Source organism: Oryzias melastigma, linkage group LG7, assembly GCF_002922805.2.
Source record: "Oryzias melastigma strain HK-1 linkage group LG7, ASM292280v2, whole genome shotgun sequence".
NCBI classification, from domain to species: Eukaryota; Metazoa; Chordata; class Actinopteri; order Beloniformes; family Adrianichthyidae; genus Oryzias; species Oryzias melastigma.
In genome coordinates this window covers 10,530,021-10,550,955 of record NC_050518.1, presented here as the reverse complement: position 1 = coordinate 10,550,955, position 20,935 = coordinate 10,530,021, and the positions used below count along the sequence as shown (strand labels likewise).

Genomic DNA, 20,935 nt, shown 5'->3' with positions numbered 1-20,935 from the left:
ATGTGAAGGATTAATAAAGAGGGTGATAATTCTTTTTAAGCATAATAAAATACTGAGACATATTTTTCTGCAGAAACTGAAAAGCAACATGTTTGTCCTCCCACTCTGAGCAAGTTTGGACAAAAAAAAAGTATTTAAAAAAAACAAACCAAAACTCCTCCTGCAGTTTATAAATAAAAGACCAAGCTCTGCCAGCTAAATTCTCAAATCAAGCACAGAAAAATGTTCTTAGTTTTAATTTTAAGAAATATGTCTGAGTCAACATTATAGAAACGGCACCAAAAAACAGTTTATGAGCTAGCTAAAGACTGGAAAGGAGTTTGTGCTTCACTGTTTGACAAAGCCACTATGATGGGATGAGGTCTACGTCACACCTACAAGCTGCTTTCAATGAAGTTTGTTTTACCTGCTTCTGATTCATAATGATTTGAATACATAAATACTCAGAAATGCTAATTTTCTTTTAAATATATCTTCCATCATGAGAAAAATGCTACAAGAACATGCTGAAAACACATAAAAAAAACACGATTTTCATTAAAGTGGGCCTTTAAGAAACAACCTGATTTTTAAATTGTGTTCCAGAAACAAAGTCTTCCAAAACACATCACATTTACTCATAAACAAAAAAGGTTGCAAGAAAAATTCTTTGAGTTTTTTTTAAATGAAAATGAACTTATAAAGACAATGATCTGCACATGTCTGAGAAATGCTTTCTATGTAATGCTTCTCAATGTCATTTCATGCTGAATTCCATCTGCACTCTTTAACACACATGTATGTACAATGTGTGTGAATCCGAAGATTTAGTGTCTTGCCTTAAAAAACACTTCAATTTGGGGGAAGTCAGGAATCAAACCACCAACCCCACAGCCGTGAAACAGCTGGTCAGCCCGAGCTGCCCTGTAAACTTCATTGCATCAACTTCTCCAATGTTTAAAGTTATTTTTATCCAAATAGCGGCCATTACAGCTGATATACAACAGCAAGCAGCCAAACGGAAGCAGCACTTATCAAACATAACTCAACTCAAGACATGGTAACAAGCAGAGCAGTTTGAAGAAAGTAATGGAGTGAAAATGATTTTCAGGGCACACAGTAAAAGAGCTCTGGGAGGTGTGTGCTCTATTACCTAGACACAGTGCAGAGGACAAAGTCACAAGAAACCCTCCATGAAAATGCTAACCTAAATGTACGGATCAGCTTCAGTGGTTTGGAGTTTACAATTTAATCATGGTGCATTTGACAGCCACACATTTCCTCATTATGGTCCAAGCTTTCAGAGCTTCACAGTAAAAGTAAAAAAAAATAATAGTCACTACATTTTTTCAAACCTTTTATTTATTTGTTATTTCTTTTTTCAGATTTTACATCATATAAAAATTCACTGTAGTGAAAACAGTGATTATTTGTACTTTTGGGAAGGACTCACCCCTAGTCCAATAGGTTTGGGTAAATATATGTTTTAAGTCTGAAGAGTAATACACTTTTTTTGGATTAAAACCGTTCAGCAAATGCATAATTTAGTAACTTACGGTTTAATGTTGGTACATTTTTGTGATAAACTTAACATTGAAGATCCACACTATGGTCTGACTTTTCAAGGTCACTGTCATGGACCCTTAGGGTAACAGCCCCTGTGCTCTGTAACCATTAGTGAAAACATACACTTAGTTTTCATTCCACTAAGGCTGCAAAGAGAAATATCTGTATTAACTTCAATGAAGTGCATGCTCCGCTGAGTGTTTTTCCACTCATTATCAAGACAGCTCTCTAGAATGTGACAATCCTCTGTGAAATATTATTATAGTGTGCACCAGTTGTTCTCGTGTATTTGTGTGTTGTGCTTCCTCATTGAAGCAAAAGATCAAACCAATGTGTTTTTTCCCCTTCCGTCTTTTTTCTCCATCCCTCTTCTCTGCCTCTGCCTTAAAAACTGTTATAATGAACAGCAGAGAACTTACTCTCCCTCTTCACCAACATGCTGGAAAGATGAGATTCCCCCACTGTGTGTCAGCACATGCCCAAGGCGATGGAGCACAAAGCACAAACAGTGATAAATTAATAGTAATATAGATAGTTTTGAGTGGTTGTGTGTTCTCTGCAGCAAAGCAGGTTCAAAGCAGGCGTTTTGCATGTGAGTTTTGGAGACAAAGAGTGGAGGAAAAAAAAAATCAAAGCACCTGTATAGGACTTCCATTACTAAAGGACTGCAAATGAAAGCATTTGTTTTACAAAGCATTCACATTTTGTAAATGGGAAGGAAAAGATAGGTCAGGATAAAGTGGGAAACCTGGTGATTAAAAACTGGGTTGTAATCTGTTAGAAAAGGAAAAATCTCACAAAAGAAATTACACTTAAGGTTAAATGTTTTTCACGAAATGCAGAAGTTATGCATTTTGTTTTTACTATAAAGAACGTTATTTATTAGTAAAAAGAGACTCCTATTAAAGATTTAAAATAATTAAAACTTTGTAGCTTTTCAGTTTAACAGACTTTTCCAGGCTAATTTTCAATTGCAAAGCTATGTACAAACTATTGAAAATTCTATCCACTAGCAAAAGGGGTAACATGCTGCAGAATGGGTCTGAAGAACCATATCCCATGTGCTTAAATGGCAGTGAGTCTTGGACCTGCTCCTGAATGAGCATAGACACAGATTAGGAAGTTACTCACAAGAGGGTTTTGGAAATTAAAATAATACAACACCAGTCAACCTCTGAATGGAGACAGCTTACTACAATCTATTAATGGTTTAGCTTGACATTTATGCTCTTTGTAATGCCTGGAGCTGTCAGATGGCCCATGACTGGATTAATCCCTTAGCACTGGTAATCCCCTTGGATGAAAAGAAGTTCAATTGTAGTTTTGTGAAGGACAAAACCAACATTTGTAACTCTTAACAGGAAAATAACTAAAAACAGAACAAAAACAGAGATAAAAAATAATAAATTAGTCTAACAATTACTTATAACGCTATTTTTAAGGCCAAATATCATGACTGCAAACTCTGTGAAACCCTACTCTCTGAAGCCTCAAAGGCTGGAGAAGATAACCCACACACATTGCAACCAATACCCTAGAAGAGCTCTAGAGACAAGCATTAATCCCCACAGATTTAGTGTAGTAGAACAATTGCTTTTGTCACCCTGGATAATCAGCACAGAGTGCAGTTTATGATTTACAGTATGCTGTGAAAGATACAAACACAGTGAGACAGTCTTAGGAAGGGTAAAAATAAATGCATAAAAGTTAGTCCAAAAGTGAAAACACAAACATATAATGAAACTGGAGAGTGGTGTCTACTCAATTCAACTCCTGGCAGTAAATATGATCTTTTTTTTTTCTTTAGGCTTATATGCTTATTGAGAGGTGCCACTTATTTTTCCTTCATTATCTGTTTTTCTTACTATGATTAACCTTTTACCAACCTCTTACCCCCCAAAGCTGTTAAATCCATAATCCATGACTATGTTTGTTTTACAAACGGCTAAACAAAGTACAAAGTGAATAATAGATCAACACTGTTTTACACAGTGATTGTCAAAACACTCCTCTTCCATCAGATTATATATTTTTTTGAAATGTAAATGCAGGAGTAAACAAAAAGGTTCTCATTTATATTACGTTAGTGCGCTTAAACACATAAAAAAAAAATACATAACAAAAACAAAAGCAAAATATATGTTGGTTATTATACAGTATTTCATGTATTTTCAGACTAAACATTGACACAAAACAACAAGGTTATTATTCCAATTTTACATACAAAACTTATTTAGAAAAATGTTTAGTTTGAAAATATATGAGGTAAACATTTCTAAAGAGAAAGTGTCTAAAATCCATAAAGTGTGGCAGAAAAAGAAAAGTTTAAAAACAAAACTTTATTCTACTGTTCATTTGTGCTGCATCCACGTCTCTCTAATCAAAGGGAATGCAAAACCTCTCCCAAGCTTGATGTAAGCAGCAGCCACTGACTGTCTGAGGTGCAGCCACACACCCTGGAAACTGATAATCACCAACTCATTTTGAGGCTCCTCACTGAGAGCCTGCTGGTAATTGAATTGGAATGGGCAGAAGCGTAGTAGGCTTGAAGAGACCATAGCTGAAGGCAATCAGCTGTGGCAGAAAGAGAAAGGGCGACAGGCTAGGAAGGACAGTTTCTATTATGAATGTTCATGCGTCTGGTGATTTCTGTACACAACACTTTGAGCTTTACTCCAATCAGGTTTTTTGGCCACTTTGTCAAGGTTAACCTAATCAAAGTTACATGTGTGGATTTCCAATTTATTAATGTACATACTAAAGGACAAACAACGTTTTTACAAAACTAGAAAATGAGTCTATAAACAGGACAGTAATAAAAAGGTTGAAAAGATTCCAAGATAATTTTACAATTAAGGTAGCATGCAAGTCCACACTAATGATGTCAGTTTAAATATAACATTACCATAATTCACTACATACTACATATTTTAACGTTATTTCTTTGGATCAAATTTCGGTTAAATGTCAACATAAGTTTTTGTTTGGATGGATATAAAGATCTGAATGTCCAAACATACGATACCTAATTGCCATGTCATAAAAAAAGCAAAAGTAAAAGCGGGTTCTGTTATCTCTACCAAGTCACAGGTTCACTGTATCTTCCTGTCTTCAGGTTGTGTAAATGTGATGCTAACTAGCTGTGACATGCTACCAGGCGTCTTCTGTTGTCCATAACATGTAAAATCAGCTCCCTTACAGCTAGCCTGACTCAAATATTATACATACTTTGATCTTTTCAGGAAGGCAGTGGCCTACAAGAGCTGGTCCTGAAAACATATCTGAGGATGAATAGAAGAGTTTAGGAGAGGGGACCGAAGAGTTTTTGACAGCTATTTAACAAGACCTTAAAGAGAGAATTGATGCCTGACGAAAAGTATACCTATTTTAAGAAGAAAGGAGGCATGCAGAATTTTGAGAACCACAGATACAATATTTGCTTTGAAGATTCTAATAGAGAACCACAGAGACAGGACAGGATACAGAAGTCTGGGGTGGACAAGAAAAATATTGGAGTTATAGAGACAGTGGCAAGGAGAGCTGGAAGTACCAAAGATGAAGATGTTGAAGTTCTCTTTGGGAGTGTTTGAAGATAACGCAGTGAGGCCAGATTGAAATGGTTTGGAGAGTTATTATATTGGTAAAGGATGCTGAGGTTGGAAGGAGGTCAATAAGAAGACCAAAGAGGAGATTTATGGGTGTAGTCAAGGAGGTCATGAGGGTGGTTGGCATGAGCGAGGAAGATGCAGAAGATACAATTAAATGAGGGCAGTGGCGACCCCTAAAGCGGGGCTTTATGACTCGGAGGTCAAATTCCTGCTTGTTTTCCAACATCCCCTGCTCTGATGTGTTCTAATTGGCTGGACACACCTGATTCAGGTAATTAGTGTTGAGTAGGGAAACGACATCTGGAAAACATGCAGACACAATATCTTCCCCAGCCCTAAAGGTGGTCAGCAACCCCGTCTAAGCCTTCCTCACCCAGCTGGGTTCCCCTTGAATAAAATGACAGCTCGCTAATAAAAGGCACCGTTCATATTACCCTGGTGCATATCAGTCCATTCAGTATCTGACCCCAATTAACTCTAAATTCTAGTGTAAGAACTCTGTTAACATGGTGGCAATGAAGAAATTCAGAAAGTGTTAAGTATAACAATTTGATTTAATATTAAATGTTAATTGCTAATTATAATTAAATAATTTATTTCTATTCCATTATTCCAACAGTTTTCCCCCCCATTCTTCTAATTTCTTTGCTATTCTAGAGTTTTCAACATCCAACGTCTCAGAATGAAGAGAAAATGACCTTTAATTTTTTGTGAATGGCAAATATGTGGTTCAAAGATGTTAGTTGTAAAGGTATTAGTAGTGTTTCATAACTATAGAATAACAATACATAGTGAGCCGACTATTTCCCAATTGAAAAAAGTAATGATGCTTCAGTATTAATTTGGCTTATATAGAAACTTAATTATATTTATTATAATTTTTTGTATTTTGTCTAATACAGTCTCGTGGAAATAACCTGCAATTAGTGACAGGAAATGCCCATCATTGTCACCAATATCCCACTGTGCTTCCTCTTATTTACCGTGATACAGTTGCTACATTTAACACCATGGGGTCCATTTCCTTAATTGCTCTTCTTTGTCATCTTTCGGCATGTAACAAGCATTTATTACCAAATTGTGACAACTCTTGTGTAACATGACATAATGAATAATGAGTCAAAATGTCGTTAAAAACATTTCCGACATTCTGGAGATCACAGTAGACCCGGCGCCTCTGTTGGTTAAACACAGCAGGTGTTTGTTTTACTCGGTTCTAGAACAGAAACAGGAAACTGTTGCACAACAAACTTCTTATTGCTTCTTCTGGTTTTGTTACATGACCACTACAGTCACAACTTAGCAGTAATGAATGTGAAAAAACTCAAATGGAAGCGAGTAATTATTGTTGCAGAGTACAGAGAGGCAAAACAGTACATGCAAAACATACAGGCATATGGCGTCTCAGTGGGATGCAAACACACCAAAAAGATTGTAAGTTTTCTGAAGCTCCGGGGTTGCACACAATCATGTGCGCACACTGTGAAGTGAGAAATTATCTCAGAGGAAAACAGAAGGGAAAGAGACAGACAGTGACAGGAATTGTGGGGAAAGAGAAAGAAAATAATGGTGAGGCCGACTCATCACCGAAAAAGAGAAAAAGGTCAAAGGGCTGGATGAAATAGAGCACATGTCCTCCTGTACCACTAAACTCTTGAAAGCAGACAAAGGTAGGGAGGTTGACAAAAGGCAAAGTGAGAAAGGATGACAGCTGAGCAAGGGTCAAAGTGTATATGGGCTTATTTGACACATGCTTGTGAGCTGGAGAGTCTGCGTTTTTGTGTGCATGTCCCAGATAAAGAGTTATTACAAGTTGAGTAAGATCAAATAGAGGTTGGCGTTGTCATAGAAACCCTTCTCAGACCAAAGGTGCCTTTGGATGCAAGTAAAACCTCACAATGTCCACTCTGGTTAGCAGCCCCAAATCTGACAAAATAAAATTACAATAAAAAAATACTGATTTCTTTCAGCTTTTTTTCACTTTAGGTCAACAATATTTATACATTTGGAGTATTACTACACTAAAATGGGAAAAAAATAGCTTGACTAAATTCATTACTTTTATCTTGGTATGATTGCCATTGATGCTGGAGCTGTGATGAATCCTTACATTAATTTTTCCGTCATGACAGTTTCTACGTAAAAATAACACTTTCAGGATATGTTCTAGGGGTGTAACGATTAACTTTAACAATGATTCGTATACAATACAGTTAGTTAACATAGCTTCGTTCCCACTGAGCCGGTCCTGTAAGGTACGGTAAGGACTGGTCCTGTCCAGTTAATATTGGTGAGCGTTTCAACTCAGTAAATCCTCACTTCCACTGAGCGGTTTGTTTTCACAGCGCATGTGTGGTGTAGACCGCTAGCATGTCAATGTGTCATAATGTGAAGACTAGAAAAGCAACAACATTGAAGGTCTTTCAAAACTGGAAAAGGCAAAAACTCAAATGCTTACAAACTAAATGAGCGCTATATTGGTGGTTTCTCATGTCGTCATGACTTCTGCCAATCAACGGGGGCTACAGTGGCTCTGCCCCAACTATTCTGTTCCACTTATCAATGGACCTACAACTGATGGGTGGCACTAAAGACGTACGGTTCGGTACTGTTTAATGTGTCCAGTTTACAATGGAAATACTCAAAATACCAGACTTGTAACGAGGACGCGGAGGCGCTTGGATCCATGTGCAGGCAGGTAAGATTTAAAGGCGACCAAAAACAGGCAATGGCAAAAACAGAGACGTAGTCACAAGCCAGGCAGAGGTCAAAAAATGTGGAGCAAAACAGGGAGGCAAGAATAACAGGCAAAGGTCAAAACACAAAAAGGCAAAACGGTACAAAGAACCGCTCATTGATTGCTAGGAGACGCTAGACAAGGGAGTAGAGTCAAAACTGGGCATATAAATATGGAGAGACTAATGAAGATAATTAGATACAGCTGATGAGGAAGTAAGAGAGAAGGTCAGTATTCTGTGGAGGGCTCCCTTTGGTGGTTGGAAGGGGAACTGGAAGTTCGAGTCCTGACAGGACTGGACTGTACTGGACCGGCCCGCTCAGTGGAAACGAGGCTTATGATTCAGTCGATCTTGGTTCCTTTTGAACGATCCAATTCAATCCGATTCACTGATTTAAAATCTTTAGCTTTAATTTAACCCAGAGATAAATATTGAACAGTGCAGGTGAAGTTTTCCAGATGGATTTCTTGCAAGATAATCAAGTGTAAATTAAATATTTGTACAAACAAACACTTATTTGACTGTAATGTTGGATTGATCCTTTTTTGCTGCCATCTCTTGTATGTTGTCCCCTGTGATGGAACTCATTGTGTTTAACATTATAGTAAAATGAACTAAAATAAACCTACTGTCATGAACCAATCCCGTCTCCCCATCTGGCCTTCAGCGGGAACTATCTCCAGCATTCTAGCACTTCGTAGTTCTCCACACTTCACTTCCCATCAGCCCCTGCTGTCACTCCCAGGACCCCCACAGCTGGTCCCCATCAGTAATCACACCCTCCAGTATTTAATCTGAGTAGTATTTGTGCCACTCTGGCTGGATCTCTGAGTGTTCTCATCCTGACCTGATCTTCTGGATCATCTGACTCTGCCGCCTGCCCTGACCCTCACCTGGACCTAGACCACCTTGACTGTTCTCTGACGCCCTCATGATTGACCCCTGCCTCCCTGACCCTGATTTAGCTTTGTGGACTTTTAGCTGTGCTTCATGCCTGCTGTTCTGTCTGTGCCAAATAAACCTGCTGCACTTGGATCCAGCCTGTTTGTGACACCTTCCATGTCTCAATCAAAATTGTATTTTCCAAGATTATCAATTTAAATCATTCTAAAATATTTCGATTTGATTTAATTCTGCCTCAGACAGATCGATCTTTTTGGATCATAGAGATAGAAATTAATCAATTATTCGTTACACTTCTAGTGTAATTAGATACGTTTAGACTTGAGATCTGCTACTAAATGATGCCATGTAATGCAACCACGTTATTTTCAAATTCAAATGTTTATATTGTGTTACCATTAAGAAAACTAGTACATAATTAAGCATCATTACTCTGGATCTGTTCCATGTACAACATGTGCACAATACTTTGATAAAACAGTGAAAACTGCTTTGGCCGTTCTGCATTCATTTCTGTGCAGGGATTTTAAATATCCCAGATGGTAAAAAAACCTCTCAGTTCACATTAGTTAAAAGTTAGAAGTAATAAAGAATACAGAGGCATACATCATTCACACCCCAAACCCCTGCAGCACAGTCCTGTTTTGCACTAATGATCTACTGTCATTAATTTAACTCCAAATACGTCTTTAAATGAAGGTCAGCACACAACTAATCTTAACCCTGGAATGAAAAGGGTACAAAGAGATAACTACTCTCTATAATCCCAAGATAAGTAGTCCGTGACACCAAACTCAGTAGAATGCTCACTGCCCTGTCTAATTAATAACCCTAACGATAGCTGTCACATTTTTCTCTGCTGCCCAAATCAATACTGGCTCGTTTGCATTGATCACTGTTTTCCACAAGCTACTGCCTCCAAAATAAATGCTCTATAAATTTGCTGGCAATGACTTAAGATAAGGAACAGAAAGGAACCCATTTAATTAAACATGCACACAACCAAGCACATCAGAAATCCACAGGCACACAAGCAGGCATGTAGGAAAAAACGTATTTATTAAAAGCATTCCAACACCACAGCCTTCAAGAGCATACAGCAGAGGTTCAGTTGGGGTGTCTGAGAATCACACTGATCATTCTCCCTCAAGGAAAAGTGATCCAAAAGGAGCTGGATTATGATATTCATATTAAAAATCAGACACAGGCCTCGCTATGCTAATGACTACAACACAACCAAACCCTGCAGTTCTTATCCAGACTTCTTCAACCGGAACAGTCTAATGAGCCCACAAAGATGGCAACAAGCAGAGGAAAAGCTGACAAGTTTTGTTATGCAAAATAAACCACAGCAATAACTTTCTTATTAAACTGTTCACTTTCACAAGGTTTAAGCACTTACATGCCTCCCAGTGTAAGGAAAATAAGTTAGTTTGGTGTGGAAAACTGTAAATGGGACAAGTTCTGCATCCAACTGCATTTAATTAGGTAAAGTTGTATTAAAAATGCACATGTTTATAGCATTTAGCTGAGAATTATTGTACAGACTCTTTCTAAAGACCAAGACGGATAAAGTGCTACACGCTTTTCATTCAGTCCTAAAATATGCAAGCAGATTATGTATATTCAGTTAATGTAAGTAAATGTTGTATTTGAATAGTAGTGCAGCTAATTGTGAGAACTGTACTCATGTTTTTCGTGTTGTCAACTATGTGTTTGTTTGCATACTGTTGTGTTTTCAGGTCTCGTGTTCCCCCTGTCACAGTCACACCAGGTCAAGTTGCTAATTATTCACAGCTGTCTTCAATGAAGTTAATCATCCTCACTGTGTTTAAGTGTCCGGTTTTCAGTTAAGCTCTGTCAGGTCATCTGTTGTTTCACCCCTTTTTTTTATTTATTTATAAACCCTTCTCTATCTTTGGACCACATATTGCTCATATTCAAATTTAAATTAATTTCTGATTTATTTTTTTATTTTTTTGTCACATGCCTGTTCTTGTTTAGGTCTAACACTATAGACAAAGCTGCAGTTTCAATGATATGCTGTGATTCAAAGATAAACCCACGCAAATTAGTCAGACAGCACATCCTGATAGAATAGGCTCATAACAACAAACGTGCACTTCTAATAATAATAAAAAAAAAACAATACTAGTGATGGGAAGATGTAGATTCATGAAGCCTTTCATCCAATTGGTTCACCCCAGTGCAATGCTTCTTGAAGTTTCAGCCAACCCTGAGAACCTGCAAAGTACTTAACAGGAATAGAAAATAGCAACATATAGTTTTAATTACATTACATTAAGCTCCAAAAAGAATCAAGAATGCACAATTCACTTAGGGAAACTTGTCAATATCCTCTGAAACCGTCCACACATAAAATAAGCTTACAGACTCCTGAACCATTTTAAACTTAATACCACTGGCCTTAAACAAGTCCCTATGGAAATCATTTTTTGGTTGCAACCACTAGAAATAAACATTTATTTGGTTATTTCATCTCTCACTACATTCAAATAGGAAACAAGTGGCGGTCACTGACTGCTCCCTGTTAAAAATCACAGTTAGATAAATGTTATGAAGTCGTTCAAACACTGAAGTATTTGGTTTACGGCCACATCTCAATTCCAAAAAGGGTTTCCCTCTGAAAGGTGAAGTAATTCCTCCTACTTACCGTACATTATTTCAATTCCTTTTATGAAAATATTAAGGCCAGATATTTATGTTTGAACTTGTCCAGCAATATTAGAAATGTCTGAAGAAAGTGAAGAGCTGTATAGATTGTATTAACTTCAAGTGGACGCATCAGAATGGTTTTGTTTTTGTAACTTCTGATGTTCAAATGGGAGTGCCTTGGAAAAGTTTAGTTTATCTCGTTAATTATCTCATTATCAAAGTTTTTTTTCATGATGACATATAGCCAAATGTGGTAATTATGAGTTAAAATTAAGAATCAGTTTGCACTCGAGAAAAAAAGGGGTTTAATTATGAGTTTTAACAAGTTAATATCCCGTTATTTGGAGAAAAATATATTAGTTATGATTAGATAACTTGTGGTAAGAATGAGTTCTTAAACGTAAGTCATAATTTCAGGTCAGAAAGTTTGAGCATGCACTCTTGGGCTGTTCTGACATCACAACAGCGCATTAATTCTAAAAGGAGCAACAGTTTTACAGCAATGTAGAAAGATAAATACTCAGAAATGTAAAAATGAAATGACTACTTATTACATGATTTTCATCTGAAAATAAATGGGAAATTGATCCCTTTAGCATCCTGCCTCTGGTGGTCTTTTGAGTAATTGCAACCTTTGCCACTTCCTAATTTGGGTCGGTAGGTTGGAGGTTGAATTCTTTGCATGCATAGTAGTGTTTGACTTAGAATAGGTTTAAAGGTGCTGCTGCCAGTGCTAAAGAGTGCATTAAAAACACTTTTGGATTCCATTTTTATAAATGTGGGCAATTGACTTCAGCAGAAATGACTATAAAAGGATCACTGTTAAGTCAAATAATGAAAACAGAAACTAAGAGGAAATAGGATCACAGACAACTCAACTCATTGGCACTTCAATATTTAGCCATTAATCTTCATTTAATGCAAGAGCAAATACGATCTTCTGTGATTTGACTTTTCTGTGGTGAATAAAAGTCACGGGCCAGCACGAGACCACGAACCACCAAATACAGATGAGACCTCAGAATGTTCTACATAATTCTGGGAGTCCACTGAAGTGACAGCAACGATTCTTTAACATGAATGTTTTCTCATCTGCACTCAAGCAGTAAATTGGTTCCTCAAGCTTTAAATTTAGCCCTATAGGGAATAAATACAAGAGTTTCTGGGATTTGGATGATTTCCGGAGAATGACCCATGCATCTGGGACAGTCAAGGAAAGGCTTATGAAGAGTTTTTGTCAGGAAAAACAAGTAACATTGATCTAAAACTTGCCAGCATCCAATTAACTCCCCAATCAATAGAGAAATTGATACAATATTAAAGTGCTTGACGTACTGCAATCTTTTCCAGCTTTTGAATCAGGCAAGAACAGCTTCAAACTTAAGTCACCAACACATAATACTGGGTATTTCTCTGGATCCGAACACTGAGACACATGACCATCTGAAGTTCTGTGAGCTACATTCAACTTTCAAATTAGGGTCTTACAGTTGACAGTGGGAATTTCGTACAGCAAAGGGTGATAGCAAAAATCCTTTCAGCTGAAAAGGAGAAGCACAAAAGATCAAGGACATCAGGGATAAGCTTAACAGCTCCAAAACACCTTTGGGGATCTTTATGAAAGATTTTCCCATGAATCCCCATACCACACCCCCTGTAAAACCCAGATAATATACATATAATTATAACAGAGGAGAAAATACAGTTTGAAGAACTAAAAAAAACCATCAGTGAGCTTCCGTCTATTACTTAGATAACACAAGTTCTATTTTCTATGGAGAAAATTAGTTTTTAAGTAATGCAGTCAGTGTAACATTAGATAAGATACAGGTACTATGGGGAGTGTCTCACTTTTACTTACTGAATTAGCATTTTAATGAGTATTATGTCATTTCCAAAAAGAACATTTTAACTGGAATACACTAAAGTGGCTTAACTGGGTCCAAATACGTCTAAAACGAATTTTGTTACGTAGTTTTACTCGCACTAAAATAGGCATTTTGTTAAGCATATGCATTAAAATGCAGGGGAAAAAGTGACATTCAGACACGTCAAACCCAAACGGAAACAATGTCACAATCTTTTTTTTCCAAGTGCAGCAGAAACATGAGAACTAAAGCTCACAAGTTAGCAGTGAATTAAATATGAGATTGCGGAGAGTGTCTGAAAAAGAACAAAGAACCAGACTCCGTCTAAGCATAAGCTTTGACACAACTGCAGACAGAAAGAAGTCAAGGGAGAAAAAAGAGCTAGATCAGTAAAAAATTACTGACAGTTGAGATGTTTTCCCAAAGTTGCCCACAGGTAAGAAAGTGAAAAACCTTGTAACAAAGATGGCACTTGTGAATCAGGTACATTGGATGACCCTTTAAACACGACAGGAGGGTATCCTAATGCTTTTCCAGATGCTCAAATGTACAAAAAGGTGTCGTCCGGGTGTGTTTCAGTGTGTGTGTGTTAATGACATAACCCCTGAGCGGAGACCAGAATGTCAGGAAGGTTTACATTAGTCAGCAGATGCAGTAGGCCACATCATTAGTCACTCTGACACCCTCTTCTGGCCACTGCTTTATTGATGAGGCCAAACTCAACGTCTACCCTACCCTTAGCATAACATACATGCTCTGAATCTTCTCTCAAAGCAACAGGAGATACATTTTGCATCTCAGATATTACGCCTAGTTGTGGGGAAGAGTGTGGAGCAACACAAGCAGCTGCAAGTTCACTGAACGGACAAGGATATGAAAATATATAAATAATTCTTACAGGTTTTTTTTTTTTTAGACCAGACGACTGACCTAGAATCAATCACCCCAAATATTCTGGGAAGGTTCTTAATTGCGTTGCAAGATGAAAGTGTGCCAAGTGTGTCACAGCAATGAGCTCAGAGTCGTTCCTGGCCTTAATGACTCTGACATGTTGAAATTTACCAGATTTTCAGGCTGGGGCTGTCTTTCTCTCGCTCACATACACAGTCATAAAATACATTGTCCTAAGTTCCGATATATAGTCCTGTCTTTTAGACTTGCTCGGTGTGTGTGTCCATGGGTGCGATCTACACAAAATGTGATGTTTTATGTGTGATTACGCTCATTACTCTACAAAATGGCTGATGGAAACACACAATGAGATGAAAAAAAGAGAAACACGGTTAGCAGACAAAACAAATCAATCCATTAAGCTGCTTTAAATGTTCGTTTCCCAACGTTTATCAAACCAATTCACTTTTGTTACAGGTGTGATGACAATAGCTCAAGGTTGTAAGTTAATGGGGCGTTTACTGGGGAATGGAAACATGTATGCTTAGAGAAATTATGTGTTAATAAAAGCAATTATTCCTGCTTTTGTTCTCCAAACATTGATGTTGGGCATTGCAGATTTCATTGTTCAAGACTCTTCAAGGCCAGCAACAAGCAACTTACAAGGAGTGTATTAAGTGGGAGGAGTGCTCTCTGCATGCGGGCTGGGAATTTCAGCTCATTCTTAAAGTGCTGCTAACCACAAGTTAGAGCAGGAAGTAATACTGTTATCTTTCTATTTCATCTCTGATGTTTAGATTTCCGACGATGCGTTTAACTTTCCATTTCCCCTACATTTCTCTGTGTTTCTCCTATCAGTGACATATGGGGGCTGAGCAATGGTAAAGTCATTCCAGAAAGAAAACCCTGTGATGGTAACAGTTCCCAGAAGAGTTTGGTTTGGGGAAAAAAAAGGAAAATGGGCTCAGAAGGCTGAAAAGCATGTTCTTTTCACCTGTATTTCCTTATCGTCATAACCAAACGTTTTCTTGGAAAGGGCAAACCCTAATGGACAAGAAATCCAAACGCACATATTTCGAGTCAAATCTTTACATCAAACAATTGCCACAGCTGCAAACACACATGCCTGCTCTTAGACACACAAACACAGCAAGTCACAAACGAATAAAAGATGTGTCTGCTCTGCTCTTACCCGAGTGTTGTCATAGTAACGATGGTGTACCAGAAGGAGGCTGGGATGCTGGTGAATTTGCTGGAGCTTGAACCCTTCTCGGCGTAAAACATGACGGTAGCAAAGATAATTATGGCCATTGTAAGGGAGAAGAGTAGGAAGCCCAGCTCCGAGGCACAGCTCTTCAGCGTGTAGCCCAGAATGCGCAGGCCCTGCGAGTGTCGGGAGAACTTAAAGATACGAAACACGCGGAAAACGCGAAGTGTCACAAAGGCGCCGCTCACATCCTCATTGTCGGTCATCACCAGTCCAATGTAGTAGGGTAAGATGGCTACCACGTCGATAATGCTCATTACGGATCTCATAAAGCGGTAGCGGTTTGGTGCTGCAAATAAACGCATCAGATACTCCACGGTGAAGATCATGACGCAAGCCGTGTCCATGCAGAAAAAGGCCACGGTATAGCGCTCGCCACACGGCACTTCCTTCTGGTTGGGAGCTGAACCACAGGGCACCGTCTCGACCACGTTGGTGATGACGGAGACGGCGATGAAGAAGCCAGTTACATAGTAGAAGACCAGAGCCATGGTGGAAGTGTGAGGATTCTCAAAAGCTCGCCACATCGTCTCTCTGAAGGTCATATTAGGCAGCTTAGCATCTTTGTTGTCCTCTTGGTCATCCATCAGGCGTTCTGCGTTCTCCCTCTTCCTGTCCTTGTACTCTTCATAGCAACAGTCCCCGATGATCTCTGGTACGATGCCAAAGAAAGCCAGCTCCTCGTCATAAGAGGAGATGCATTCATAGCGTGGATAGTGGAGCTTGCCTGTGCGGTAGAAGTTGAGCACGCTGCGGAAAACATCAGGATCTCGGTCAAAGAAGTACTCTTTGGTCTCCTCGTTGTAGAAGAACTCCTTTTCTGAGCTGCCGAGCAGAGTGTCAGGGTAGCGGTCCAGCGTGTTCCTCCAGGTCTGGAAGCGCCGTCCACTGACATTGAGAATGATGACCTCATCCTGCCTCTTGTTTTTTTCAGTTGGTGCCACTGGCATGGGCAAATTCGCCACGGGCATCCAGCCGATTGCGGCAGCCCGGGCAAAGGGAAGCCATGCCGCTACTCCCGCCGCCATGCTGTGTCCGGCTTGGGGTGTAGGGGGGGAAAAGTCCAGCACCTTCACAACCAGCTTGACTTCAGCTCATTCACCACCTGGAGTGAAGAGAGGGAGGAGTTTGAAAATGTGCTTAGGGTTGGTATGTTATTTCAAGAAGACACAAAATATATGAATTTTAGAGATAACATTTGTAAAAGAAATATTGGGAAAATGGTAAATGTGACAGTAATCACTCAAACTTTTTTTTTTTTTTTTAAGAAGTAATATTAACATATTGTAAAAGAGAACTCATTTAATAAAGCCTTTAATGTAAATGAAGAGACAGCCTGCTGGTCCAACAAGTATCACCTTCCTTGTAATTGCTTCAAGGTTGCAGAGCTTCCACTGGCTACAGTTCACTGCATCTACAGGTGACAAACTGAAGCAAGGCAGAAAACTGCAGCTCAGAACACTTTCACATGCTTGTTTCATCCTGCTTTCAAACTTTAGTCTTCCAATGTCCTCTTAACAGAGACAGAGCAGTTCCTAAACCTGTTGCGTTTCAAGTTTAAAAAATAAAATAAAAAGAATTAATTTATTCGGGTTTAAATAACAAATTAACAATCAATACAGAACTGAATACATAATCCAGAGATGTATCAAACGTGTGGGATTATTGTGAATGACACCGTGGCTGTTAAACCCGAATGCGCAACGAGCCAATGCCACACGAACAGGTTGATGACAGTCTGGATGTTGGTTCAAGCGAGACGCTCACAACTCACCAAATCTAAATTCTCCATCCAAAAACGCACAGCTCGTCTCCCAAAGCAGTTTAGTTTCAAGTCGACGGTTTGGTTTCTATTTCTAAAAGCTTGCCGGTGAGAAAACATACCAGGAAAGAAGTTCTTTGGCGAAGAGGAAAAAGAACATTACTCAGATGTGAGATGGAAGGCGGAAAAGTACAGGCGATCGGGAAAACCGCGGCTCTTTGAATTCAGTTTTCATCATGTCTGAGGAGGAAATCACGAGCAGACTCCGCCGTGAGGAGCGAATTACCTTGGCTTTTCAGGATGAGTCGTGGGAAGACACGGAGGAGGAGAAGGAGGAGGAGCGCGCTTCCTCTCTCTCTCTTCCCTCCTCTTTGCGCATGGTGAACCAAACTGCAGTTGGAGGAACCTGGACGCGGATTTCCACCGCTGCGCGCAAAGATGTGACAGACTCTCCAAACTGTTCTCGATCCTAACAGTTCGTCAATTATAAATACAGCCAATCAGGGGCGCAATTACAAACCGGCAGAGTCCTCAAATGCTCCACACTTTTGATAAAACATTTGAGAAGAATTGTTCTTACTCAATCATAAAAATAAACATATTTCTCACAGCTTCAGATTTAGATTACAAATTAATATCTCATTTATTTGCCTAATTGATGTTTACTATCAACATAAACATTTTTGTTAATAACTTTTAAGATCATTTGGCAGATTACTCTGAGATTATTTTGAAATCCAATTTTATGGCGAAAAAAAAAACTCAGTTTAGAGTCAATCTGGTAATGAATGTTTCAGAAATAAACATTATTCAGATTTTACATTCATCCAGATTATGCATTTAGCTGTTTTATCTTTTGAGAAAGATTTATCCTAAAATATGCTTTTTATTTTTATTTTTTCATGCACTTACATAATACTAATAATAAAAACACTATGGTTTAGAGCTCTTTCCAAAGCCACTTTATTTTATGGATTGAGGATGACAGACTGAGCACTGACCTTGACAGGTGAATGTACCAACGTCATTGTCTATTCAATTGGATGTTTCTAATTATCTTGATCTAAATAGGAGGCCATGTCTAAGATTCCCCTCCTGTAATGGTTCTCAAGGAAATAAACTATCCACACATGCAACACATTTTAAAGAGAAGAAGGCCAGCTATGACACCTAAACATGCCATTGAGATAACTTTGAGGTTTTGCATGACCATGAATGAGGTCTTCCACAGTGTTCAAGTTTTACATGACATAAAAGAGCTGTGAGGAGCTTCTGTTCATATTCCAGCTCCAAGTTTCACTGCAAGGTAGCTCAACCCCTAAGATGTGCGAAAGGCCCCCTTACCAAAATAGTGTTGTACGAGAAAGTATGTCAGTTGGACCAACTTAAAGCTGTCATCAGGTTTTGGAGGTCCTGTACCCCAAAGCCCTAAAGCATGGGGCACCTTTCTTTGGGTTTACAAGAGGTTTTATCTGCCAGAAGTGATATAGTTTTTGCAGAGTGACTGGAGTTAATTTGAAACACACCTCTGAGTGTATGGAAGAGTATGTGCCTCATAATTCAAAATAAAAGTCAACATTGCAAATGCTTTTTCTCAGTGCTCTTGCATTACTTGTCTCTTAAATGAAATGAAAAAGCCATTCTCCGGACAGCTATTTCTTATTCTTGTTCAACGCTGCTCATTCTATAACCTAATTAAAATGATAAAGAAAATGGCATTTAACATTTCATTTTAAAAAAGTTCTCTGGTAAATTTGTAAATTTACCACTGACGTCATCGTGGTGCAGCCCTTGGAACTGCTAACTCAAACTGCGAGATGTGAAAACAAAAAAGCAGTCTTCATTGGCTTTCTCACTTTAATTATGTCATAGAATGAGCGGTGATGATAAAAAAAAAAATTGAAGAGCTGTTTGGAGAACTGATATTTCATTTTATTTAATAGACAAGTAATGCAGTTAGATTGGGAAAATGAAAATAATTTCTGTTTATGCATTTTAATTTTTAAATTTGATATTTCTAATTGCATTTTGGTGCAAATTTACCAGATAACTTTTTGAAAATGAAATATCAAATGGCCTTTTCTTTATCATTTTAATTAAGTTACAAAATGACCAGTGTTGAAAACAAAAAAAGAGATGACTTTTTCATTTCATTTAAGAGACAAGTAATGCAGGTGCATTGTGAAAATGAAAAAGCATTTCCAGTATTGACTTTTATTTTGAATTATGAGTCACAGATGCTTCCATAGAGTTGTGGGTAGAACTCCTGGTACAGGGTAAGACTTTCCAACTTCCCATCATCCATTTGTTAACACTTTTGTTTTTATTAACTACCTTACAGCCCCTCACAATCATAACTGAACATTACAAGTGCAACAAAAGTGGCGAGCGATATTGGAGTTATCCAGCCGTACAATTCTGAGCCAGATACAAGCTCAGATTAGGAAACTGAAGACGTACATGGATCTAGTCGTCCACTAGTGGATGCATCAGAATGGAGCAGAGCAGAGAGCTTGTGGCCTGTAGATTATAATTTCTATGCCAAAACTCTAATCTTATTCAAACTGCATTTTCTTGTCTGCTCCTGATTCACAATGATTTGAATTCTCAGAAATGCAATTTTAAGCTTAAAATCCTTTATATACAGTGTGTCCTCATGAGAAAAATGTGAGAAGAACAGTTTTTTTTTTTTTTGGAGTGGAATATTCATCATTTTTAGATTTATGTCTTTCTTTAAGTTTATTAATTACATTTAGTTCCCACCTACAATTGTATCTGCAGTTAGGTCCTCGACTCACAATTCCTGACTGAAAAAGCAATTGATAAAAATTCAAGAAGTACTTGCACACCCCTGAAAGAGTTACAAAATTAATTAACTTTTTTTTGTTTTTTTACCTGTAAGGTGGAATAGGAGCCCAAACAGGAGTCACTCCAAATCAAGCTTTCAGATTTATCACCACTGTCTTTGTGGGCCAAACCAATCAGTGGGTTACATAATATAACAGTCATATGGTGATTTCACAGTTTCCATCAGTGTTCACAGAAATGTTCGACACTTCTGATGAAAAATGAATGGACAGCATGTGTTCCCACAAACTCACTGAAGCAGTTCACTCTCAATCTGAAAGACGTCAAATCTTGTTTTGACAGTCAGCCGACCGGAAGAGATAATCATCTTTACATTTCATGTCGCTTACGGATGTGAATGCATTAAAAAATAGAGCTGCAGTGAAAAAGCTCTGAGGGAGATCAGTGGCAGAGCTAATCAATTTCAGTGTAGCGTATAGGGTAGGTGTGTGAACTATAAAAAAGATGAGCTCAAACTTATTCATCCTATTTTTCAACTTTTATCCCTAAGAGCGCTGTAAGTTTACTTTACAGCCAGCATAATTCTGCCCCGCAAGAAGTAAAGGATTACTCCAGTTAACCCTTTTCTATGCACTTTACTGCAACAATTTAATCAAAACCTGATGTTCTGGGCCTGTTCTGCAATGAAAAACATTATGCGGGGAGCAGAAGTGGAATATTTCTGATACATATATGTTCATTATTATTTGAAGCCAAACTGTAAAAGGGAATCCTTTCATTCTAAGCTTTCCAAAAGAACTGATTTATCAAAGCCACAATCTAAACCAAGTCAACAGGGATGTTTTCGCTTTGATTCATGCTCCTTTGGG

At 38.3% G+C, this 20,935-nt stretch overlaps 1 protein-coding gene across 5 annotated transcripts in view; it reads right to left on the bottom strand.

Moving 5' to 3' along the window:
• The window catches only part of kcnd3 (potassium voltage-gated channel, Shal-related subfamily, member 3), a 114,386-nt gene extending 96,656 nt beyond the window's left edge, over nucleotides 1-17,730 (bottom strand). For 2 of the 5 annotated variants that reach the window (XM_024293793.2, XM_024293796.2), the window contains exons 1-2: nucleotides 17,271-17,538; nucleotides 15,422-16,601 (exon numbers count right to left, since the gene is read on the bottom strand). In XM_024293793.2, coding sequence (XP_024149561.1) covers nucleotides 15,422-16,524 — 1,103 coding nt within the window. In that variant the 5' untranslated portion in view covers nucleotides 16,525-16,601; nucleotides 17,271-17,538. The other 3 variants (XM_024293794.2, XM_024293795.2, XM_036212748.1) reach the window with 3 other exon arrangements.
• Between the last annotated feature and the right edge of the window lie 3,205 nt (nucleotides 17,731-20,935).